The 21,821-nt window shown below is 51.4% G+C and overlaps 2 protein-coding genes across 2 annotated transcripts in view; both read right to left on the bottom strand.

The window, feature by feature from the left end:
* AATF (apoptosis antagonizing transcription factor) overlaps nt 1-2,707 on the bottom strand; it is a 108,526-nt gene extending 105,819 nt beyond the window's left edge. Inside the window, exons 1-2 of the mRNA XM_049772782.1 lie at nt 2,472-2,707; nt 1,340-1,531 (exon numbers count right to left, since the gene is read on the bottom strand). Of these exons, the coding sequence (XP_049628739.1) occupies nt 1,340-1,531; nt 2,472-2,562 (283 nt within the window). The 5' untranslated portion in view covers nt 2,563-2,707. The remainder of the gene's footprint in view (nt 1-1,339; nt 1,532-2,471) is intronic.
* A 4,734-nt stretch (nt 2,708-7,441) lies between these two features.
* Nucleotides 7,442-14,574, bottom strand: LHX1 (LIM homeobox 1). The gene is made up of 5 exons (XM_049772195.1): nt 13,591-14,574; nt 11,634-11,860; nt 11,215-11,492; nt 9,677-9,842; nt 7,442-9,334 (listed from the first exon to the last, which is right to left on the bottom strand). Exons 1-5 carry the CDS (start codon nt 13,758-13,760, stop codon nt 8,955-8,957), a joined length of 1,221 nt encoding a protein of 406 aa, XP_049628152.1. The 5' UTR covers nt 13,761-14,574; the 3' UTR covers nt 7,442-8,954.
* Nucleotides 14,575-21,821: the final 7,247 nt, after the last annotated feature.

Genomic DNA, 21,821 nt, shown 5'->3' on the forward strand with positions numbered 1-21,821 from the left:
AAAAGGGCCAAAGTGATTAGCATGGTGGCAGGGCATTTGCTTCCCATGCTGGACAGACCTGTGTTCAATCCCTGGCATCCCGTATGATCCCGAGTCTGCCAGGAGCAATTTCTGAGCGCAGAGCCAGGAGTATCCCCTGAGCATTGCCAGGAGTGGCACCAAAACCACAAAAAAAAAAAAAAAAAGAAAACGAAAAAAGGGGAGAGAGAGAGAGAGAGAGAGAGAGAGAGAGAGAGAGAGAGAGAGAAAGAGAGAGAGAGAGAGAGAGAGAGAGAGAGAGATATGACACATGTTTCTACATGGCAATAAAATAAAATAATGGCAATAAAAGTTCTGAGCACTTGGGTGGAGAAATAGCACAGTGGTAGGGAATTTGCCTTGCATGCAGCCAACCCAGAACATACGGTGGTTAGATTCCTGGCATCCCATATCATCCCAGAGCCTGCCAGGAACAATTTCTGAGCACAGAGCCAGGAGTAACCCCTAAGTGCCACCAAGTGTGACCCCCCCCCCAAAAAAAAGCAAAACAAAACAAAATAAAAGTTTTGAGCACCTAGTAGTCTTAGGATTTTAGAATTCAAAGTTTATCTTATCACAATGCCTAACACATGTGAGAGCACAAAAAATATCATATTCATGCTATCATTCTTTGATAAAGTATTTTAGGTGGGACATATGAAATTAGTTTATCTGGGAAACCCCAGAATTCCATCAGCACTAAATCATGATCTGACAAGTACTTTTTTATAGTATCTGTGTTGACTCAATATGGTAACTCTGACATCTCTGAGGGAAAAATGCATGACCCCCAAACAGTAATCACCATATCCAATTCCTTCTTTAAACAACTTACAAAGCTTTTAAAACATATATTCATGCTCTCCTAACTCTTAACAGGAAGTGAGAAGGGTTGCTATTTTGATGGCAAAAAATTTAGTTTCACACATTAGTAGCAAACAGTGGCCCAATGCAATTAAAAAAAAAAACTGAAAGAAAAGGGTGAAAATCTATGCCAGATGCATATCAGATGCCATGTATTTTACAATACACAGCCCCAAAATGTACTGCCTTTTCTTTCACTCCATTTTATGGTGACCCATTAATCAAAACCTAAGGAGTATGGCGACTTAATCTCTAAGGGCTTTAGATTCCTTAGGAAGTGAAATTAAGTACCTCTAAAGCCCTTTCTAATGTCAAATCAATGATCTCTCTTAAGATCAGATAATAGGCAGGATACACAGACTAGTGTGGCAGAGGTCATGGGGATGAAAGGGGAGTGGATTTTAACCCTAAAAACAGTAGGTTAGAAAGAGAGAACCAGGCAAACAATTCTACTCACCAGATAAACCTGGCAGAGGTTGTTCCCAGTGGTCTTCCTTCCAGGCTCGCCTAGAGGTGGCCTTGCCAGAATACCTTTTGTCTGCATCCAAGAGGGAGGCAGAGGCCAGTTTTCTAATGCTGCCCACTGCTGGGAAATCTTCTGCTCCATCTTCCCCTTCATCAAACCTGTCAATCACTCTGGCAGCAGTGGCTGTGGGTGACAGGAGAAAAGTACTCAGGGAGAGTCTCCAGTTTGGAAGGAACTTTCAGGCTAACCCTTTTCAACTCTGATTTGGGGTTCTTTCCAAAAATCCCCACCTTCCACAAATAGGAAACTCGCTGCTTCCCCCAAAGCAGGCTGCCATCACAGTGAGGCTTCTGAGCAGAAAACTCTCCGGATCTACTAGCTGGAGAGAGCTCTATGCCTCAGTGGATCTAAAACAAAACCCAACTCCTGGTCCACGTGTGACAGTCACTTGAATAAGTCAAGTTGGCCACATCAAGTCTAGCCTCACTCTCTCATCCCTCTGGGAAGCTTCCTTGCTTCTTCTGGATAAATCCCTCCATCCACCAGTTGTTCCAACCCTCACAGTTGTCCTCCCTTACTTAGCCCTTCCTCACTTACATTCCTCCCACTCAAGACCTCGAGCATCATCCTGCAGAATAGTAAGACTCAAGCCAGCATCAGTGCCTGGACAAGTGCCTAAGAGGCCCCAAGGGGGTTCAAGTCCCCACTACCACCACCATCACCATCACCAATGCCCCAGGAAGCCTCCTTCCATAATTCTCCAGGGGAATTCTGCGTTGAAGACAGAATTTTTAAATAAATAAATAAATAAACTGACCAGCCTTGCTTCTCCTCTTTGCTCATATGAGCAACTCTGAAAACTGAGATCCTGGAAAACTGACTCCCAACTTGAACCCAGGCTGGGGTTGGTTCCCTGCACCATCATCTCAAACCCAGGACCAGCTCGCGCTGGGGGGTCCCGGGCCTTGCTCCCCAGCTCACGCCGGGAGTCCAATTTCCTCGGGGCTACTGGGATGAGAAGTCAGGAGGCCCCGATGCCCAACACCCCCGTGCCAAGGCGGGGTGCACCAGGCGGGACCCACAGCGCTCCGAGCACACGTGGCCGTGCCCAGTGCAGCCTCACCCTCCTCCGGGTCGGCCTCGGGATCCACCTCGCGCGGCCGCGGGTTCAACAACTGTTCCAGCTGCAGCGCCAGGGGCTGCGACCCCGCCATCTTGGCGGGTCTCGCTCCGCTGCCGAGCACGTTCAAGTGCAGCGCCAGCCACGGTCCAGACGCGATCTCCCCGCCCGGCCTAGGCGGTCCTCCAGCCCGGAGACGAGCAAACAGGGCGCGCGGAGGCCCCGGGACCAGCACTCGGTTGGCGACTTCCGGGAGGCGGCGCGAGGAGGGGCGTGGTCTTGCGTCACGGTGGGCGTGGCTAGGGGGAAGGCGGAAGCGCGCGGGAGGCCCTAGGGCTTGTTGGAACCGTCGCGATACGTGTGCGCATGCGCTAGCTCGGCTGGGACGTGTGTGTCGGCGCGGGAGCGCGCTAGGGCACGTGGCCGCCGCTGGCACCTAGCTGATACTGGGATGCACAGCGGGCCCGTCTTCCCTCCCTGGCAGAAACTCTGACTCCAAAGGTGTAGGAGATTCGCTGAGAAATAAAGTGCAGTTATAGTGAGAACCTATAGGCTGATTTAGGTGGAAAAAGCAAAACAGTCTTCAGCCGACTGCAGGTGTGATTGATTTCAGGCCAAACATAGATGATGATCAAAAAAGCAGGTTTTGGCTTTTAGCAATTTGGAGGGATTGGGGAGGGGGGCAAAAAGGAGACCTCTAACTCGGAAGCAACCAGGATGACTGGGGGGGGGATCCCTGTGCTAGAGAGGTGCATATGGAAGTGTTCTGCTAATGTCTTTATTAACAGAAATAATTAGAAATCGCTATGTCTGTGCATAAAGATTGATCCTGTGGAGTCTCCATGTAGCCTTGTCTGGGCAGAGAAAGGGAGTGCAGTGAAGATTATTGCACACCCCTTGATATTGATTTCTTTGCTCTTCAAAGATGAGGCATACTTAAGACACTTGAAATTGGTGCACAAATGCAGAAACACTCAGCTCAACAAGGACCACGGGCAGATTCAAAATTTAAGAACTTAATGGGGTCCATTTAATTGCATTGGTCACATGGAAAGATAGATACAAACCCTTTTAATTCGCTTTCATCAAGCTTTCCCTGCCTGCCCACTATGCTTGATGAGATAGATTCAAAAAATTGAGTAAATTAGATTCTCTGTCCTGATGGTGAGATGGGAGGAGGGTGCATGGGCAGACAACTATGTAAACAGAAATTGCAGTGAAGGATAAGGAAGAGTCCAAATGGTCTATCCTTCCAATATCTATTTGAAGTCATCTGCAGAAATGTAAAATTCCCTTATAGAAACTGCTTTAAAAGGTCCAGACAAGAGGTGCTTGGGTATTGCCTAGCCCAATAGCTGAACAGTAAAATGAACACTCAGCTACTTAGCATCTCCTGTGGAACCTAAGGAAGTGGGGATCCTTGACTTTCACCAGCTTCTTATGCCCTCCAAACTAGAAACAATGAGAGATCACAATTGGAATGTGGCTTGTCCCATGTCCCCTTCCTGGGGGCTGCAGAGAGAAAGGAGAGCCTGTCTTAGGCTAAATGCCCTCAGCCATGAAAGGAAGGAATGCCAGGCAAGGACAGCTATCCTACCTCTCCAAAATCTAGGCAGTGTGAAAAGAAAACTGCTTCTTGTCATCCACTAGAAAATTCACGCTAAGAAATAGCTGCTTAAAAAAAATAAAATAAAATAAAAGGAGGGAGGGTGGTTGAAGAGATAATACAGCAGGCTTGCCTTGCATGCAGTTTACCAGTTCAATCCCAATCACTCCATATGGTCCCCTGAACAGGGTAGTAAAAAAAAAAAAAAAAGAAGAAGAAGAAGGAAGATTTGGGTACTGGAGAAAATCCAGCAAGTTAGTCATTTGCTTTACACATATAGACAAGGGTTTGGTTCCCTAACACCTCACATATATAGTTCTCCCAAGCACTGCCAGGAGTGACCCTTAAGTACAGAGACAAGAGCAAGAATTGAGAACAGTAGGGTATATCCCCAAAGGCAAGTACCTTATCCACTGTACTCTCTCCAGCCCCCAAAATTAAAAAAAAAAAACAACCTTAAAATAGAAAGAAAATAAACACAATACATATTCTAATTGTGGTTGGGTCTGGGGCCTCTAGAACAAAAAGCTTCAATAGAGGACCACTAAGACTGGGCTACAAATGACAAATATATTTCTTTTATCCCACATTTAGAAAAATACCTCCTTTGATTCTTTTCCCTTTCTTTATCCAGACATCCAATCATGCTTAGAAATTGGATCTTCCTTCTGGTACCAGAAAGGGAAAGGAGAAGGAGGGAGGTAAGGCAGGTCAGAGTGTAGCTCTCAGCAGCCAGCCCAAGAGTTAATACTGTTTGATAATACTGACCACTACACACCACACACACACACACACACACACACACACACACACACACACACACACACCTGCTCTCCTTTTTCTGAGCTTGCAAGGCAGGAATTAAGACTAATCTATAGTCACATACTCTCCCAATCCCTCTAAAAGGCTTTCTGGGCTTTCTTTCTGACCCATGCTTAGAGTAAGGGAGAGGCTACCAGGATGAAGGAAGAAGAAAGGAATTCTAGAATGCAATGGAAAGATGTTAAGGTATGAGGCTAGGAAACCACCTCAAGAAGGCACCAAAGGGCTTGCCAGTTTGCTTTCGAATTTCGAATTTCTGGAGCGAAGGATTACCTCCAACGAAGGTTCACAAAACATGGAAGGTGGCCTAAGGGAAGGATTTCAAAGACCGTACCTCCCTAAAAGAAATGTAAATCTGTTTTTCACACCAAAGATGAGCAGGGGTGTGAGAATAAAGGGGAGAAGTTTCCTATAAGAAATGGGTGTCCTTTTCTGCCCTTACCTCAGTTTCTAAGTAGCAGAGGTGGGACATGTGTGAGGTGGTAGAGAAGGACATGGAAAACTACCATCCCTTTGTCTCAATCAATCTACAGTTGGCTGGAGCAGGAGTTCTGGAAACCATGTTTCTACCTAACACCCTTTGTAGATGCCATCAAATCTCAAGTCCCAGGACCCTGCCAATATCTATCGCTGTAACATTAAGGGGCTGGTGACTAGCCACAGAAGTGGCGACTTCAAGATTGGCTCTGGGACCAAGTAGCCAAAGGCAGGGAGAGAAAAATACCCTCCATGCAGGAACAAACCCCACCACCACCCTAGGCACTAAGCTTAGATCCATGAAGGGCTTTGGTTATAAGGCAGCGCTTCCCATACCTCAGCGCTGGAAGCTACCACCTCCATGGAGCTCAGATGGAGCCCTTTTTTTCCTCCATTCTCTCCAAATATGACTAGGTTTTGCTACCTGTGCAGGTGTTTGTTGTGATTGAGGATATATATATAGCATTAAGAGGAAGGTCCTTGCTGCTACCTCGGAGTCAAAAAAGCATTGAGTCCAACCCAGCAACCAACTCTTAAGACGCTTATTAAGGACTCCATTCCACAGAAAGCTGTTAAATTATTCAGCAATCTTGATAGGAAAATGCAGCTTCCCTATGAGCACACGTTCAGTTAAATGAATGTCTTTAAAGGGGTGGGTGGGGGTGCCTATCACGCATAAGTTGACTCTGATTTAATAGATAAAAGCGCCAAAAGAGTGAAAGCAAGGGAGTCCAGTAATTGCATATAAAGCAGATAAATAAATATGGTGCATACAGAGGCTTGAAGTTTGGAAAGTCTCCTCCGCATTTCATACATTTAAATTTCTGAAAGAATGCCGTCAGATTCTACCCTGATTCCCCATCAGATAAACCACAGTGATATGGGTGCCGGTGGACTATTGCTTATTTTAGTACCTCAGTGGAAGAGATATAGTTGGTTATGTCTTTACGAGAGAGTAAAATACCATGGAAATTACTTACCATTAATGTAGAGCCCTTGGTTTTACAAACGGAGAAATAAATAATCCAGACTGAAATCTAGGTGGTACAAAAATTAAATTCAAGAACTCGAATACTGTCTGATATTAAAAACACACATACACACGTATTTCTTAGAAATGAAATATTGAAATTCCTCCCAAGAAAAGCTAAGACAGGATTGTACTTTTCAGAACCTGTTGGCATCTGATTGATTTATCAACATCTGATTTCTATATTGGTTATTTTTTAACTCATCTTTTTTTTTTTTTTTTTTTTTTTTTTTTTTTTTTTGGTTTTTGGTTTTTGGGCCACACCCGGTAACGCTCAGGGGTTACTCCTGGCTATGTGCTCAGAAGTCGCTCCTGGCTTGGGGGACCATATGGGACACCGGGGGATCGAACCGCGGTCCGTCCAAGGCTAGCGCAGGCAAGGCAGGTACCTTACCTCTTGCGCCACCGCCCGGCCCCTTAACTCATCTTTTAAAGGAGAAACATATTTCGTCTCCTGTGCCAGGCAAAGGAGTTTTCCTTCTGGTTGTAAATGTAACAATACAAAACAACCATTTCATATAGGTTTTGTAAAAGGAATGGAAAGTAATACATTCCTAGCTGCACTGTGCCTTCATTTCACATTATCTTTCAAACCACCAAATTAGAAAGCAGGGTTATCTCTGAGAAATGAATTGAAAGAAACAAGAAACAACATGTCTCACTATATAGCTATAGGTTACTGACATTCACAAGTCCAGTTTTGCATGTGCAGAGAAAAGGAGAGAATACATGGAATTTCATGTCTAATCAGAGACAGAAGTCCTTCTTAGCCATGGATTTGATTTCTATTTTAGACTTATTAACTTAGCAGCAAATGTCTTTTCAAGTGTATCACTTAAGTCCACATAATGCAAATATACAAGTAGTTCTGAACAAGGGGACAGGAAGCTGGTTGGCTTTAGTAAAGGGATTCAGTTACACTCAGGTAGAAAGATATAGCCCAGTTTGACCTCTTTTCCTCCTGGCTTCTGAGGAGCTCCTCAGCAAGCTTTCCCTGTAGTTGTTGAAACTTCAAATAAGACACCAATTATCTAAACATCAGATTTTCTATTTTTATTAAAAACGCACAAATTGATTCAACATGTTTTCTTTCATACAGTGAATGGTCTAATATGCACTGGAGGTCACACAAGCTTAGGTTTATCAGAACAATAAAAGACATATGAGAAATTTAATATATAAAGAAAAAAGTAGCAGCTGTTGACTGCATATTTGACCATAAAATTTAAATATTTTGGACTTTTATTTTAAAGACATAAAAATAAAACCTGTGTGGGTCTATATAAGTCATATTAACAATTCCATGAATGTTCAACAGGACTAAAAATTAGCAAAGATGTTTTCTTTAACCTTGTAACACTTCTTAAATTTTTTAACACTTTCTCAAGTTGTGGTGCCAGGCACCTTTACAGTATTTGTGCTATAATTATTCTATTTGGCAAGTGTCTGAATATCATGTTTTCTCTTTGCCTTGTGTAAACAACACTTTTTCACATACTAGCACAGTGAGCTGTGAGCCCTGCAAATCTGTCAGAACATCTACAGGAAAAGAAAATGAACAATTTTGGTTGATTGCTCAAAACATTTTGCTTTTGAACAAGAGGTTTCAAACAGGATATATTAGTAAAACACTGAACTCCTGAATTTAACATTATACGTAAACAGTTGACTGTTTTTAGTTCAATAGTCTTTTTTTTTTTTTAAACTTTTTGTGTGTGAAGGTAGAATACTTTCCTTGTACAGCTGATGTTCAAGTCATTTTTACTGAGCGGTCTGGCTTGGAGACCGACCTACAGAGCATGTCTGTGTGTGTTATCTGTATGTTTGATCGAGCTTTGTGAAGGTAGAAGAGTTGATATTGAGGGCTTGACATTTAGAATTTTGCAATTTTGGCAAAAAACAGAAAAACCAAACCAAAACCAGACAACAACAACAAAAAAAAATATATATATATAGTCCCACCTGATCCACAGCAGGTCGGCGTGTCTGAAGCTATGAGAGTTTGTTGCTGCGGCTACTGAGCTCACATTAATGAGATTTCCCAGAGCCAGACCCTGCAGGCAGGCAGGCCCGGGAGAGCCCGGGACGCCCTGGGCTGACAGCGCCTCTCTCTTCCGCCTCCCTCCCCGCAGCTCCCGCCGGGGACAAGGACCGTGCGCCCCAGAATCTTGCTGGGAGTGAGTGTCGGTGGCTCCTAGCCCGGCCGGGAGGGAGAGCACGCCCGGGGCGAGTGTCCTCGGATCCGGGTCCCGGTGTGGGGAAGGAGCAGGGGAAGAAGTCCGCCTTTCCTTTAAGGAGCCTCAGTTCTGCACCCTGCCAGCCAGTCCTACCTCCAGGCAGATTTGGATCCTGTGTGTCGTGCCCCCCTTTTCCCATCCGGTCTCCCCACTTTGGAAAATGGTCCCGGACGGCTGGCGGAGGTGGTTGGTGGTGGGGGATGACTTGTTTTTTTAAGTGTTTTTTTTTTCTTTATCTTTTCTTTTCCTTAAATAAAAGGCTTATTTCTGTACAAGAGCGCACTGGGTGGGTGGGCGCGCCGGGGGAGACCCCGCTACCAGACCGCTGCCTCGTTCATTTCAGGCGGGTGGGACAGGTGGTTCCCGTAGCTCGCCCCGCCGTTGACTGACAGCGAAGAGAAGGGAGGGCTGGGCCCGAAGACCTCGGCCGACATGGAGTGCAGCGGCCCGGGCAGGCTGGGCTCGGGGCTGGGCGAGTCCCCCGGGGGATGAGCCAGAATGTCGGTGAACCGCTGCGCGTCGCTCGACGGATGGTGGCCGGGCAGCGGGTGCTCCAGGCCGCCCAGCGGGGTCCCCGAAGGGCCGGACGACGGCACGAAGGGCAGATCCACCGGGGTCTGGGCCTGCGAGGACGGGGGTCCTTGCGGGAAGAAATCGTAGTTGCCCCCCGGACCGTAGTATTCGCTCTGGTAATCTGCAGGGAGAGCGACGGGGACAGGCGGGTCAGGGGATAAAGAGCCGGGTGGCAATGGGGTGAACGGGCTAGGAGGAGAATTTGGGGACAAGGAAAGCGGGGAGCTCGTTTTTGGGGTTCCCCTGAGGGCCTGGGGACTGGAAAGAGGTTCGGGGCGCACACGGGCGCTGCTCCCCGTCTCGGATGGGGAATTTGGCGTTGGCGCTTATTTCTGTGCCACCTTTGCGCCACTCCACCACCCCCGTTCCGCAGCCAAGTCCAGGATCGTCTCCCGCGCAGCCACCCGCTTCCAACGAAGCCCGCCCGGGCCCTGCGCTCCCGGCCGCTGGGAGATGCGCCTACCTCCGTAGAAGGAGAAGGGCCCGTTGGGGATGAGCTCGCCCGGCTCCAGGCGGTCCACCAAGGGCCGCATCCGGCGCGGGCTGCGGAAGAAGGCGTGACGCCTGGCACCTAACGCGCTCAGCTGCTTCATCCTGCGCTCCTTGGAGCGGCGATTCTGGAACCAGACCTGCAACATACCCGCCCGCACCGGGACGAGGGGTGAGGCGGCGTAGACCCCACCTACCCCCTAGGGCCAGCACCGCCTAGCTCGAAGACTTCAGGCACTCCCCACTGATGGGTGTGTAAGAGAGAGTGAGAGATTGAAGAGGGGAGAGGTGCCTCTAAGGGGAACCCCCCACAAGGCTGGACCCTTCTCCAAAGACGCCGGGTTTGCTAGATTCCTGAGAGGGGGATTTGGGGGGCGCTGCCCCGCCCGAGGAATAGCCCTTGGAGTGTAGCCGGCTGCGTTGTTTCCAAAAGTCCTGCGGCCAGTGAGAACTTACCCGAGGCTATCCACACCTGAGACATTCAACCTCTCCCCAACGCTCCCTATCCACTCCCTCCTAGGCTCCGCAGTGGAGGCCGCCAGAGACTACCCAGAGCATAGAACCACCTGCCGTGAGCACTCGGTTCTCCAGGACAGTGACACCCACACCCTCAATCACCTACGCACAACTACTCGGGGTGTCCGGGTGCCAAACAGATTTAGCCACACACCAGCACGGATAGCAAAAGGGACTTGCTAAGTCCCTGGTCCGTGTGAGTTTGATGAAACTCCACCTGTGAGACAGACTCGAAGGTCCATTCGCCCACACACTCTTGGCTTGGAGAGCTGGGGCTCTGTGAACTGGACCCCGGATCTGGGATCAGGGACGGCCAAGACTGATCACCAGGTCTCAAGTCTTCCTTCTCCACGCACACACATGGACCTCAGCCCCGGGGGGAAGGAGTGGGGGATGCTCATATCTTATTCCCTGGGGAGTACCCAAAGAAAAAGTAGCTTCCCTTCAGGACCACCTCCCTTTTAGAACAGGGACAAGCGGCAAGTGGGAATAAGGGGGACGGGCAGAAAAATCTCTGTATATGGGCTTGTCTAAATTGGTGTTGGAGACGGTGAAGACTAGATCTAGCGTGCTGAAGGCCGCAGATCGATTGGCTCAGCGACCTCTCTGCTTTGTCCGATAGCGCTGGACCACATGGACAAAAAATATGCTAACCCTTGCCCCTTGGCCTGTCCGTGTCGCCTACTCTAGCCTCCCGGTTAAGCTCCCTGGAGCTCCCTCGATCTCCCCCACAGGCCCACCACTATCTCCTGCTTCCTAAAGAGAAGGGGACAACGGAATTTCTAGGTGTTCTGCACGAATCGGAGGACACCTCAAAGATCGCGCAGGTGGAGATGTGTCCAGATCTCCTTGTCCCCTCCAGTAGCTCCGCCGAATCCTGCCCTCCCGCACCCCGGCAAAGCCCGGAATTAGCCTCCCCGCCAGCCTCGGAGATCAGCCCGGGGGAAGCCTTGGTCTTTGAGGTGCTGAGCAGAGAATGGTGCCCCGGGTTCTGACCTGGATGACGCGCATGTTGAGGCCGGTCTCCTGAGCCAGCTGCTCACGGATGTGGCGCGTGGGTTTGGGCGTCGCGGCGAAGGCGGCTTTGAGCGTCTCCAGTTGTTTGGCTTTGATGGTGGTGCGCGGACCCCTTCGCTTCGCGCCCAGGTTTTGGTCGTCGTTCTCATTGCTGCCCCCTTCCTTGTCCGACACGTTGGCGCTCTCTGAGTCCTTGGCATCGTCCTGAGACGGGTCTTGGGAGTCCGGAGACAAACTGGGGTCACTGCCCGTGGTGGCTTAGGGAAGAGGGAAAGAGAGAGAGAAAGAGGAAAATGCCAGGTGAGCAGCGGCCTCAGCGGGGATCTGCACCCCCACACCCTCCTAGGACCCAACTTGCCCTAGAGAGCTGGACTGCCGGCCTGGCCCTAGGCCCTCACCCGAGTGGAGGCTGTTCTCTTTGGCGACGCTGCTGTTGCTTAGGTAATCCTCTTTGCAGACGAACTTGTTCTCGTCGATGATGTACAGTTCCTCGCCGGTGGAGAGTTGCTTGTTGCACATCATACAGGTGAAGCAGTTTAGGTGAAACACTTTGCTTCGAGCTCTCCGGACCAGATCGCTAGGGGAGATGCCTTGCGCACAGCCGGCGCATTTGGTACCGAAACACCTGCAGGGGGGACAAGTTGGCCAGAGGTCATGGGGGCACAGAGGCCTAGAGAAAGACCAGGGAGAAAGCACACCAAAGACATGGAGGGAGATATGAAAGTGTGGAGGAAGAAGAGAAGTGTGAGACAGACAGACAGACACACAAATGAGGGAAGAAATGAAAAAGAAAAGACTGTGTAGGAAGAGCAAGAAGGCAGGAGAACACTCGCAGGAGATAGATACCAATGGTTAGAGAGTCAGGGCCCCAAGTTGTCCCCCATATCTCTCCTAACATCTGAGGTCCCCGTGGGGTAAAATGCAGCATCAGAAAGAACAAGGAATGCCATTTATACACAGCATATTTGGAGAAAGAGCCAATTCAATTTAGAACTTCAAAAGAGTGCACCCTGATCACCTGGGTTTTCTCCTCAAGCCTTTCTTGTACCAAAGAAAGGCCCTACTGTAGGCTGAGTTGACAGGGTCATGTCTGGTGATGGGTAAACAAACAGATAGATACCTGGAGCCCTGGAGGTGCAGGTGGGTACCCTCAAGTTCAAAACCAAAGGCAGGCAGATAGGCTCCCATAGGAGCCAAGGTGGGGTTGAAGATGGATGGCACCAGCCCTTAGGACCCATTGACATCCCTCCCCTCTGTGACTCCCCAGCTGAGCAGAAGCTCCCCCAGTTCCTCCAGGTCAGCCACACTGTCCTAGAGATCTTTGAAACAATAACCTCAGGTCCAGGGATGTCACTGGGCACAGAGCATCTGGGCCTAGCAGAGACCAAGAGATTTCAAACCCCTTTTCTTCAGTTTGGTGTGTCACCACTACAAGTCAGAAAGTAAAAGCAAAACCAGCCAGGAAAGGAAACCCATTGATTTCAAAGCCACAAGGTAAAATTAGAATTTGTTTTACATTTTCTTGGTTGACTATGGTGTTTTGGTAGGTTGGTGGCAAAACACTGAGTTTCAAAGACTATGATTAAAGTGCCAAACAGTGGAGGGGTAGAGGGGAAAGTCTCCTGCTGTCAACAGTGGGGTGCTGGCACTTCTCAGTGTTTCACCCAGGAGGTGAGGGTGTCAGGGAATTAGGGGAAACTCTAGTGGGTCACAGAGGCCAAACCAAAGGGCCAGCCTAGGAAACAACGGTATAAGTCTAACGTGATGCTGCTGCATTGTGGCACTTCACAGGCTACAGAGCAGCATTATGCCTCCTTGAAGCTTGGAAGCTATCTGGATTTAGGGAACACCCATACTTCAGGGCCATGCTGGTCCCTGCCTCTTCCATGACAGGTTGATCAGACAGTTCTTGAGGAAGAGCTCTTCGGGGCAGAGAAGGGATCTAAGGTAGGCTTCAAAGTTTAAAACAAACAAATACACAAACAAAACAAAAATACCCGGCAGACTCCAAGAATACAATTGAGGAAAGATGAGAGCACTGGGTACAATGCCCAAGACTCGGGGCCTCTTTCCAAGCTTGGAGGTACTCCGGGCCAAGGACCGTTTATATAGATGCTTTCTTCTCAGGCACGTGCGGTCCGGCCCCACCATTTCCAGGACGCAAGCAGGGCCCTGACCGGCCTCCCTGCTCAATAACTGGCCTTAAGTAAGGTGCCCCGGGACTTAGCCGCTCTCTCCAAAGGCAGCTCCTAACGTCTCCTGCCTCCTGAGCGGCCACGCTGACCTCTGATCCGAAGCTGGCCCGTTAAGGTCCGCTGGGAGGGAAGCGTCCTGGCGCTGGAGGGAAATACTCACCGAAAAAAGTCGTTCTTGCAGTAGAGCTTGCCTTCCCGGGAGAAGCACTTCTCGGTCAGGTTGCATTTACATTCACAGCACTGCACACACTTGACATGCCAGGCCCTGTCCAGCACATTCAAGAGGAAGCGGTCCAGGATGGGCCTTTTGCAGCCGGCACAGTGCACCATGGTCTTTGGTTTGTTTGGTCGGGTGAGGCCCGGAGAGAGAAGAGCAGGTAGAGAGCGGAGAAAGCTCTCGCAAAGACGACTGACAACAAGCTTCCCGGCCCCTCAAGAAAAATCAAAGGAGACACACTCCGTAGTGCAAGCCAAAACCCGGCACCGGGAAATCAAAGTGGGGGAAAGAAGGGAGAGGTGATGGGGGGAAGGCTGGGGGCGCCTTCGGAGGAGGGTGCGTGCAGCCGGGGAAAGTCCCAGGGCTCCGGGTCACAGCGGCTCCGCTGCAGCTCCCGGAGCTACGGGATGAAGGAGTCGCAGACGGGCGAGGGAGACTCTTGGCTCGGAGCTCGCGGAGTAGTGAAGGTCACCGAGGAAGGTGGAGGGCAGGGACGGAAATAAATAAGAAGGGAGTCGGAGAAGGACGCGGACGGACGACGCGGCGAGCTCGGGTTGCAGGAGAAAGCGCCTCCGAGTTCTCTCCGGCTTGAGGTAGAGCTGTCAGAAGTCAAAGTGCATCTTCAGCTTTTGTCGGGGGCTAAGAGCGGGTGTGTGCGTGCCGGGCTGCCCAACACCGGGATTCCCCTCTCCTCTTTTTCTTTTGGAAAGAAAGGAAGCGCACGGAGCGAAGAGAGAGGGAAGCTTTGGATCCTAAATGGTCAGCATCGCGCCGCGAGGATGGATTGGAGCGCACGGGGCTCCCGCCGAGCTGGGCCTGGAGATGGGGGCGAGGACAGGCCGAGGCGCTCGGGTGCGCAGGGAGAGCCCGAAGAAGCTCCTGTTGACTGCTCTGGTCGCCTTGGCTTCCCCCTTTCGGAGAAGTGTTTGTGTCAATCGCCGACGATGAGAGACAACTCCGGGCGGCCGAGCCAAGCGCGCGCGCTTGTTGCCCGCCACCCCGGCCCGGTGGCCTGTCCGGCGGCCTGCGTGTCCTCGGGACGGCCCTCCCGGTGCCCAGGGCTCCTGTGAGGAGGGAGTGCGGGGCCGATTCCTCACCGTGCCTGGCTTTGCATCGTGGCTCCGGTCAACAACTCCAGCTGCCTGGGCGCGCAGCCCCGCATCGCTGGCCCACGCTCCGGCTGCCTGCGTCCAACCAATCAACCAACCAACCTCACAGTCGCTTGACTTTTCTTTTCCTTTTCTTTTTCTTCCGCCCTGTTTTATTTTCGTTGTGCTGGTAAAATCTGGGTTTCCTTTCTCTTCTCTTTTCTTTTTTTCTTTTGCTGCGGGAGGAGTCGGGCGGGGGGGAGGAGGAGGCGCTTGGAGAGCTTTAGGGAAAAACGTCCTGCTTTTTCCTGGTGCGGCGGCTACAGTTCTGCGTGGCTGGAACAGCTCGGCACAGGCTGCAAGCCAGCCCCGGGCCGCAGTTCGTGGCTGCTGATGCTCCCTCCCCGGACAAGCGTCCCTCGATCCCTGCTCTCCTGGCCCCGGTCGGCCGGCCCGCCCGGCGCGTCTCACTCCAGCTCCGGCAGCTCGGTCACTGCTCCCGGCTGTTGGCTGAGCTCTTGGAAGCCCCCTCGCCTTAATGCAGCGCCCGCCGACGTCACGGAGGCCCACGACCAATCAGAACCTCGCGGTCCCTCTGTAAACCATTCTGCATCCCCCGGCCGGGGAGAGTGCGGGGAGACCGCGTTTAGAGGACCAGTGGCGGCCGCATCTTCGGCCGCCCGGCGGGCAGCAGCAGCAGCAGCGAGGCGCCGCGTCCCCTCCGGCTCCGGTAAGACGGTGCGTTTTGGTGGGATGGATGGGATGGCACGGACTGAGAAAGCCCCAAGCTAGGCGCTGGAAGAGGGCAGAGTGGGGCACACGAGTCATTCAAGAGGATGAAGCTTGACTTGATTGAAGACTAAGATGCTATTTATTAGGTCCGAGAGCCGCCGGCTCCTGGTGCAGTTTGGCTTTGCAAAATTCACTGGGAATTTGGCCGCTTTCATCCTTCCTCTTGTTGCCCAGACCTGAAAGTTTGTGTCGGGGTCGTGGCGCGTCTTTGCATGGCGTGGGGGTTTGGGGGAAAGTGGGAGCAATAGAAGATAGTGGTGGATGGGCGCGTGGCAGCCAATGTCCCTCCTGCGGTCCCTCCTTCTGCGTTCCCTCTCCACCACCCCTAATCCATTCAAAGTCCACCCGGTCCGGGTCGCTAGCAGACCTGGGTGTCCGTTTCCCGCTGCGCGGTCTCGGAAAGTTGATTCCGGAGGCTTCCTGGTGGGGGCGGGTGGGGGAGACCGGAGGCGAGGGAATTGGGGGTGGGGGTGTAGTTAAAAAAAAAAAACGGGCGGGAAACGCCTCGGGTGAGGAGTCGCCACCCTAGGGAGACGTTGTGGGAAAACTGTGATCCTGAGGCGTCTTTTACATATAAAAACAAAGACAGAGGTGGGAAAACTCGGGCTCCCCCCTCCCCCAGCGAGATCTGGGGGTGTGGGTCGTGGCGGAATGAGGGGGACCTCCGGGAATTCCGAAAACTGCTGTGGATTCGGAGGTGCAGCTCGCCAGCAGGCAGAGTGACTGATTTCCCCCCTCTCCCCTTTTTCCAGGCTGCGGGCTGGCACCCGTCATTTCCCCAGATCGGGGAGTCCACAACTCCCTCCTTTTCGGAGGCTAAAGTCGGGGCCATTGCTCTCTGGGGCAGGTTCACCCCGACGCAGGAACCCTGGTAGGGTCCCCAGATGCTTAACGTTGAAGATAGACATTACACCCCGAGTCTGGGCGGGACAAATAACCAGATTCCGTTTGGACCACACCATCTTCGTCTTAGCCGTCTTAACCCGGAGAGTTCCCGAGGCGAAGTTGGAGAGTTGTAGCGGGTCTAGACAGTCCCTTTGGCTCCTTGTTTTATATTTTTGTTCACTTTTTTTGTTTGTTTGTTTGTTTGGGGATCAGGGAATGTTAGAAATGCTCATTTGAAACTTGTGAGAATGGAAATACAGGTAGGCAGAGAGAGAGCGAGGTTTAACTGGTATTTTGGGTTTTGTTTTTTAATCCCACTTTGGGGTGTACAGCACAGACATCCCTTGCAAGGCCCCGGATACAAGCCGAAATTTATTTGCATTGAGCCTCAACGGGTAGGGAATTGAGCAGTTTGCTAAAAGAATACCCTCTTCCCACGAAACGGCAAGATACTATAGCGAATTTGGAGTCTGGAATTTTAGGATGGCGACAACCCATTTCCTACCTCCAAACCTCACATGTTCTGCTTGCAATACTGATGCCCAGTGTGTAGCTGGCACCTGGCCACTGCGTTCCCTTTTTAGCAGAAACCGGAGTTGAGTCCTGACAGCCCACCTCTTCGGTATTCAGTCCATACCAACCTCAGTGTGTTAAGACCTCCAAGGTTTTCACTTTCCTGCACCGGACACCTGGATTCCAGTACCCTACTGGGGGACAGTGCAGTGTGGGCAGGTTTTCTCTCTCCATCTGTTTCTCCTGCCAGTATAACCCAGGCCAGGACTTGCCAATGGAATAGATACCCAGAGGACGGTTTACAAACCCATCAAGCAATGGGGGCTCATACTAGGCGTTCTACTCAGACTTAGCTTATACTTCTGTGGTTCGATCCATGCCTTAGGAATGAGGACTGCTCCAGGACTGAAGGAGGCACTTGAGCCTCAAGACTTTTGGTTCTGGCCTTGTTCCATCCTTGGGATCCCAAGGTGCCTCTCTTGCCCCCCAGCAATGGGTGAGGCCTGGGTATAACGTGGCACCCACACTCTACTGCTCCTTCAAACCAAAGCCCCCAGCTGTCTCATTCCTACCACTAGCCCCTTGTCCCAACCGCCCCTTTCTGGAATCTATAGCCAACCCTGTCCCGAGTGACTCGCCCCGCCCCCACCCCAGCTGGGCTTCTTCTCATGCAAAGCAGAGGGGAGGAGGACCGTCAGGCAGGACCAAAGGGGTGACAGCTGGACCCCTCAGCTATCTCTTCCTAAATTCAAGACCCAATGCTGCTTCTTTGCCTTTTTTTTTTTTTTTTTTTTTTGATGGGCAGGAGGAGGTGTCTCCCTTTGGGAGTGCAGCTACCTCATCTTGGGAACCGGGTTTTCCTTCCTACAAACAGACCATCGGACAGACCACCAAGACAGTGGAGTTAAAGGAACTCTGTTGTCCCAGTGTCCAGATGACTTCGTAAAGAGATCCGCAGAAACCAGTACCCGCATCGTTGGGGTAATAACCTGGATGTCCCACTTGCAATTCTGGGCAAGTCTCTTGGCTCATTCTTGGGGTAAACAACAGGGCATTAGATGTATATTCATTTCTATTGAACTTTTGAGACACTCTTGGTGATCGAGGCACCAGGAGAAAACTCACCAGGCTTTCAAAATTTGCTGTCTCCAAAGACGCAGCTCAATTCTGCATTCGAAGCAAACTGCTTCTTAAAGAGCTCCAGCCTTCCCTGTCTATCCTCCTCACTGTACTCACTGCCTCCTGCATCCCCAAGTGCCTGTCCCACCCCCGGTATCCCCACCTTACAGCCCCACCACTGCACTTTCAGCTCCTAGGTTGGTGAGTTCAGAATAGGGTGCTTTAGGGCCTGTGTCCGAGTAGATCCATTGCTTGGTGACTGCTCAATCCTCACACCTTGTCCCCAGGCACCCTTAGGAAAATTCCCGAGGGCTCAGGAAGTCTCAGTACTGTGTTTAGAGAGATGAGTCAAATAACCTCCCAACCCTCCCAGCTAACCTGCTGTGTTGTGTTCTGAAGACATCCTCTCTCCTGCATCCTCTTCCTCCAGCCGCCTCTTTGGTTCCCAGCTTCACTTCACCTTCCCTCAGATTCCCGAGGGGTTCACAGGCCCAAGGCACGGGAAACCTGCCTGAGTAGTTGTCTGCTACAAACCCCATACTGGCAACCCCTCCTGGACATGTCCCTGCTTGTTCATTGCGTTTTCCTGCAGCCCAAAGCCCCAGGGAAAGGGCCTTGAGGTAGGAAAGCAGATGCTGAGGACAGAGTGAAAACCCAGGTGATGCCCAGCAGGGGTGACAGAATAGAGGAGGGTGCTGCCAGTCACCCTGGTCCTGCAAGAGGGAGCAAGCGGGGATTACTGAATCTGAGCCCAAACTGATAGGGACTGAGATGGGACTCCAGAAACTGCTCAGCACCCCTCAGCTCTGATCCCATCTCGTTTCTCTCCCTCCAGTCACCTGCCTTCCTCTCCACACTCTTAGAAAGGACTGCTTTGTGCAATGCACCTTCCAGTTGAGACCTTAATCTCCCTGAAAGCATAATAAAGGGAGGAAGAAGCTTGGGCATTATTTCCTTTTGGGGGTGCAGGATAGAAATCCTGATTGGAGGGCTGCCAGACATCCGCAAATGAAGTTTAACGAGGACAACTTTTTGGAAATGGGGTGGGGGGATTTCTCCTTGCTCCATTATGTACTTTGCCCCATTTTCCAGGGTGTGGGTGGGAGGGTGGGAAGGCCCTGGGGGAAAAGCACCGCATCCGGGAGGCGGCTTCACGGTGTGCGCTCGGCTGGGTAAACAGAGCTGGCTTCCCACGAGGGCCAGAGGGGCTCGGCCTGGACGGCGGTGGGGAGCGAGGTCGAGCGTGGTGATCTCAGAGGCCGGCCCGGACAATCTGGGATGGGAAAAAAAAAAAGGGCTGCGGGAGGTGAGCGAGACAGTGAAGAAAATGCCAGGGAAAAGAAGAGGGATGCGCAAAAGTAAAAAGGGTATCCAAGGCGTAGGAAAGGGCGTTTTTGGGGGAAAGCGCAGAGAGGAAAACAAACGAGAAAAAGGCTCAAAAGTCAAAGTAAAACACGGAGATGGAAAAAATAATCACGAGGCGGCTAGGAAAGGCGTGGAGCTTGCGGGGTCCACGCGGGGCGTCGGGCAGCGCTGGGGCTGCGGGGGGCGCGGGTGTGTGCCAAGCGCAATCGCAGGCTCGGGAGGGAAAGAGGCGGCGGAGTGTTGGGTGGGAGACGCGGCGCCCGTGGAAAAGCGAGTCAGCGGCTCCGGGCAGGCATCCAACAAATAAATAAAACGTCTAAGACGGCGTGACAACAATGTGTATTTGGGTGCCTGCCCGTGTTCCTCTGTCTGAACACACGCTCGCTCCGGGTAAGGAAGACAAACGGGGCTCATGCCTGGGAGTAATTAATCCTCTAGCTAATTGACTCTCCCCACCCCCACCCCGAGAACCAACGCGGTGGTCACTGCGGAGAGAGGACCCCGAGGCTCCCCGTCATTGAGACTGGGGATCTGGCTCATTGTGAGTCCACCCCCCACCTCGCTTTGGGGCTTTGGGGGGTGTGCGTGTGTGTCTGAGTTCAATAGACCTTGCTGCCTTATCAGCCCTTCCATGTTTGCATACATGAAGATCTCAGATGAGGGGCGATCAGAGACCCCCATACAGACACAGACGCCATTTCTCAGTCTCAGAAGCGGAGGCTATCCACTGCCCCCCTCTTTCGGTTTATTCCCCCCCTCCCCAGGAGTTCAGATTCTGAAGCCCCCACCCCCTTATCCTCTCCTTCTCCCTCTTTCTCTCTCATTCTCTTGTCACTGCTCACTTTTATCAGAATCTGGGGGTAGTTCTGCAGTCCTGGGGAGCTGGTTTTGGTTTGGCGCTCAGGGGACCATTTGGTGTCCGGATCCAACTGGGCCTCCTGCCTGCAAAACATGTGCTCTGAGTTTGCTCTGGTGCTCTCAAGCTCAGGCCCTGGGTGAAGATTTGAAAGGGCTGGGAAGGAGTTTTGGGGAGATGGAGAGAGTGACACGGGAGGAATGGAGTTAGAGCCTGAAGGTAAAGAGGCTTTTGGAGACACTCACCAAGCACTGGGCAAAATCACTGGTCATGGAGGATTGGAAAAAGGGGTAGGGGTAGAATAAAGGGCAGGCATAAGCACCCTGGAAGAGAGCCAAGGGTGACAGTGAGAGGACAGCTCTATCTCCTATGAGCTTGGGGAGATGGGGTGAGGCTCTTCTGTCCTCCCCTCCCAGCACCCTAAGTTTTCAGGACTGCCTGAGGCAGGGGTAACAGGGATTCTTGGATCAATCCCTGGGTAGTTGACCTGATGCCTCAGCAGGAGGCTTGGGTTTAAGAAGTGAAGAACCCATCTTACTCCTTCCAGGTGGAAGCTCTGCTCTGTGGGTTTCCTCAGAGGCTAAATAATGACTGAGACCCCCAAAGCACCCACCCTATCTAGAAGTGCTAGCGTGCGCGCGCGCGCGTGTGTGTGTGTGTGTGTGTGTGTGTGTGTGTGTGTGTGTGTGTTGGGGGAGGTAAAGGACTGATCCCAGGAAAAAAATATACATTCCCCTTTCCCCCACTAAACACATTCCTAATTGTCCCTTGGGGCCATTTGTACTGTTGACCAAAGCAAATCCCTAAGCAGTAATAGCAAAATTAGTTACAGGGACGGGCAGTCCAGGGGACAAGGAGAGCAGGTGGGTATGTGTGAGAAGGTGAGAAACTTGGCTGTCTCTCTGGGTCTCTGTCATGCACAAGAGAGAAAGTAGGAGGAACAAAGTTCCAGAGGAAAGAAAGAGAAGGACATATAAAAGGCAAAGTCAAACCAGAAAGGAGAGAAAGTGAGAAAGAAAGAAAAAGACGGGGAGGCGGGTGGAGAGCCTATAATAAAAAAAGGGTGAAGGCGGCCTCAGGAGGCTGGGCCTTGTCCCAAACCATCCGTCTTCATTGTCTCTGGGTGTGCAAAGGCAACTCTGGCATAAGGAAAAGCCACTATTGGAGCCGCGGCTTTATTTTATATCCTATACATCAGGAGGGAGGCAAAGCTTTATTTTCGCCCAGAGACAGATATTTTATTTCTCTCTTACGGTTTTATGTGTGAGAGATGTCAGGTTGCCACAATGGATGGCTAATGCATAGGCAAGAGGAAGCCGTGTTGGCATGCTTTGTGTCATGGGGTCTTAGGGGGGTGAGCGGGCCTGGGATTTAGGGCTGATGGGACACTCTGGGGGATTTCTGCTAAAACATCTCTCTTCATAAATCCAAAGGCATGGTCAGCTCAACAGGGAGAAGAAGGAGTTTTAGAGGGAAAAAGAGTTGGGCTTAGTAATAAACGAACACACAAAGGAACAGCTTAGCTTCCAACAGGCCGGGGCAACCGGCGGACAGAG

The sequence above is a fragment of the Suncus etruscus genome, chromosome 1 (genome assembly GCF_024139225.1).
Source record: "Suncus etruscus isolate mSunEtr1 chromosome 1, mSunEtr1.pri.cur, whole genome shotgun sequence".
Classification (NCBI taxonomy): Eukaryota; Metazoa; Chordata; class Mammalia; order Eulipotyphla; family Soricidae; genus Suncus; species Suncus etruscus.

What these genes read in the sequence shown, in the direction of transcription:
- LHX1 (XM_049772195.1), bottom strand. Translation starts at nt 13,760, where the DNA reads ATGGTGCACTGTGCCGGCTGCAAAAGGCCCATCCTGGACCGCTTCCTC. An exon ending in TGCAAGAACGACTTTTTTCG is followed by an intron (nt 11,861 to 13,590) that starts GTGAGTATTTCC and finishes TCCCCCCTGCAG; the next exon opens with GTGTTTCGGTACCAAATGCG. An exon ending in AGAGAACAGCCTCCACTCGG is followed by an intron (nt 11,493 to 11,633) that starts GTGAGGGCCTAG and finishes CTCTTCCCTAAG; the next exon opens with CCACCACGGGCAGTGACCCC.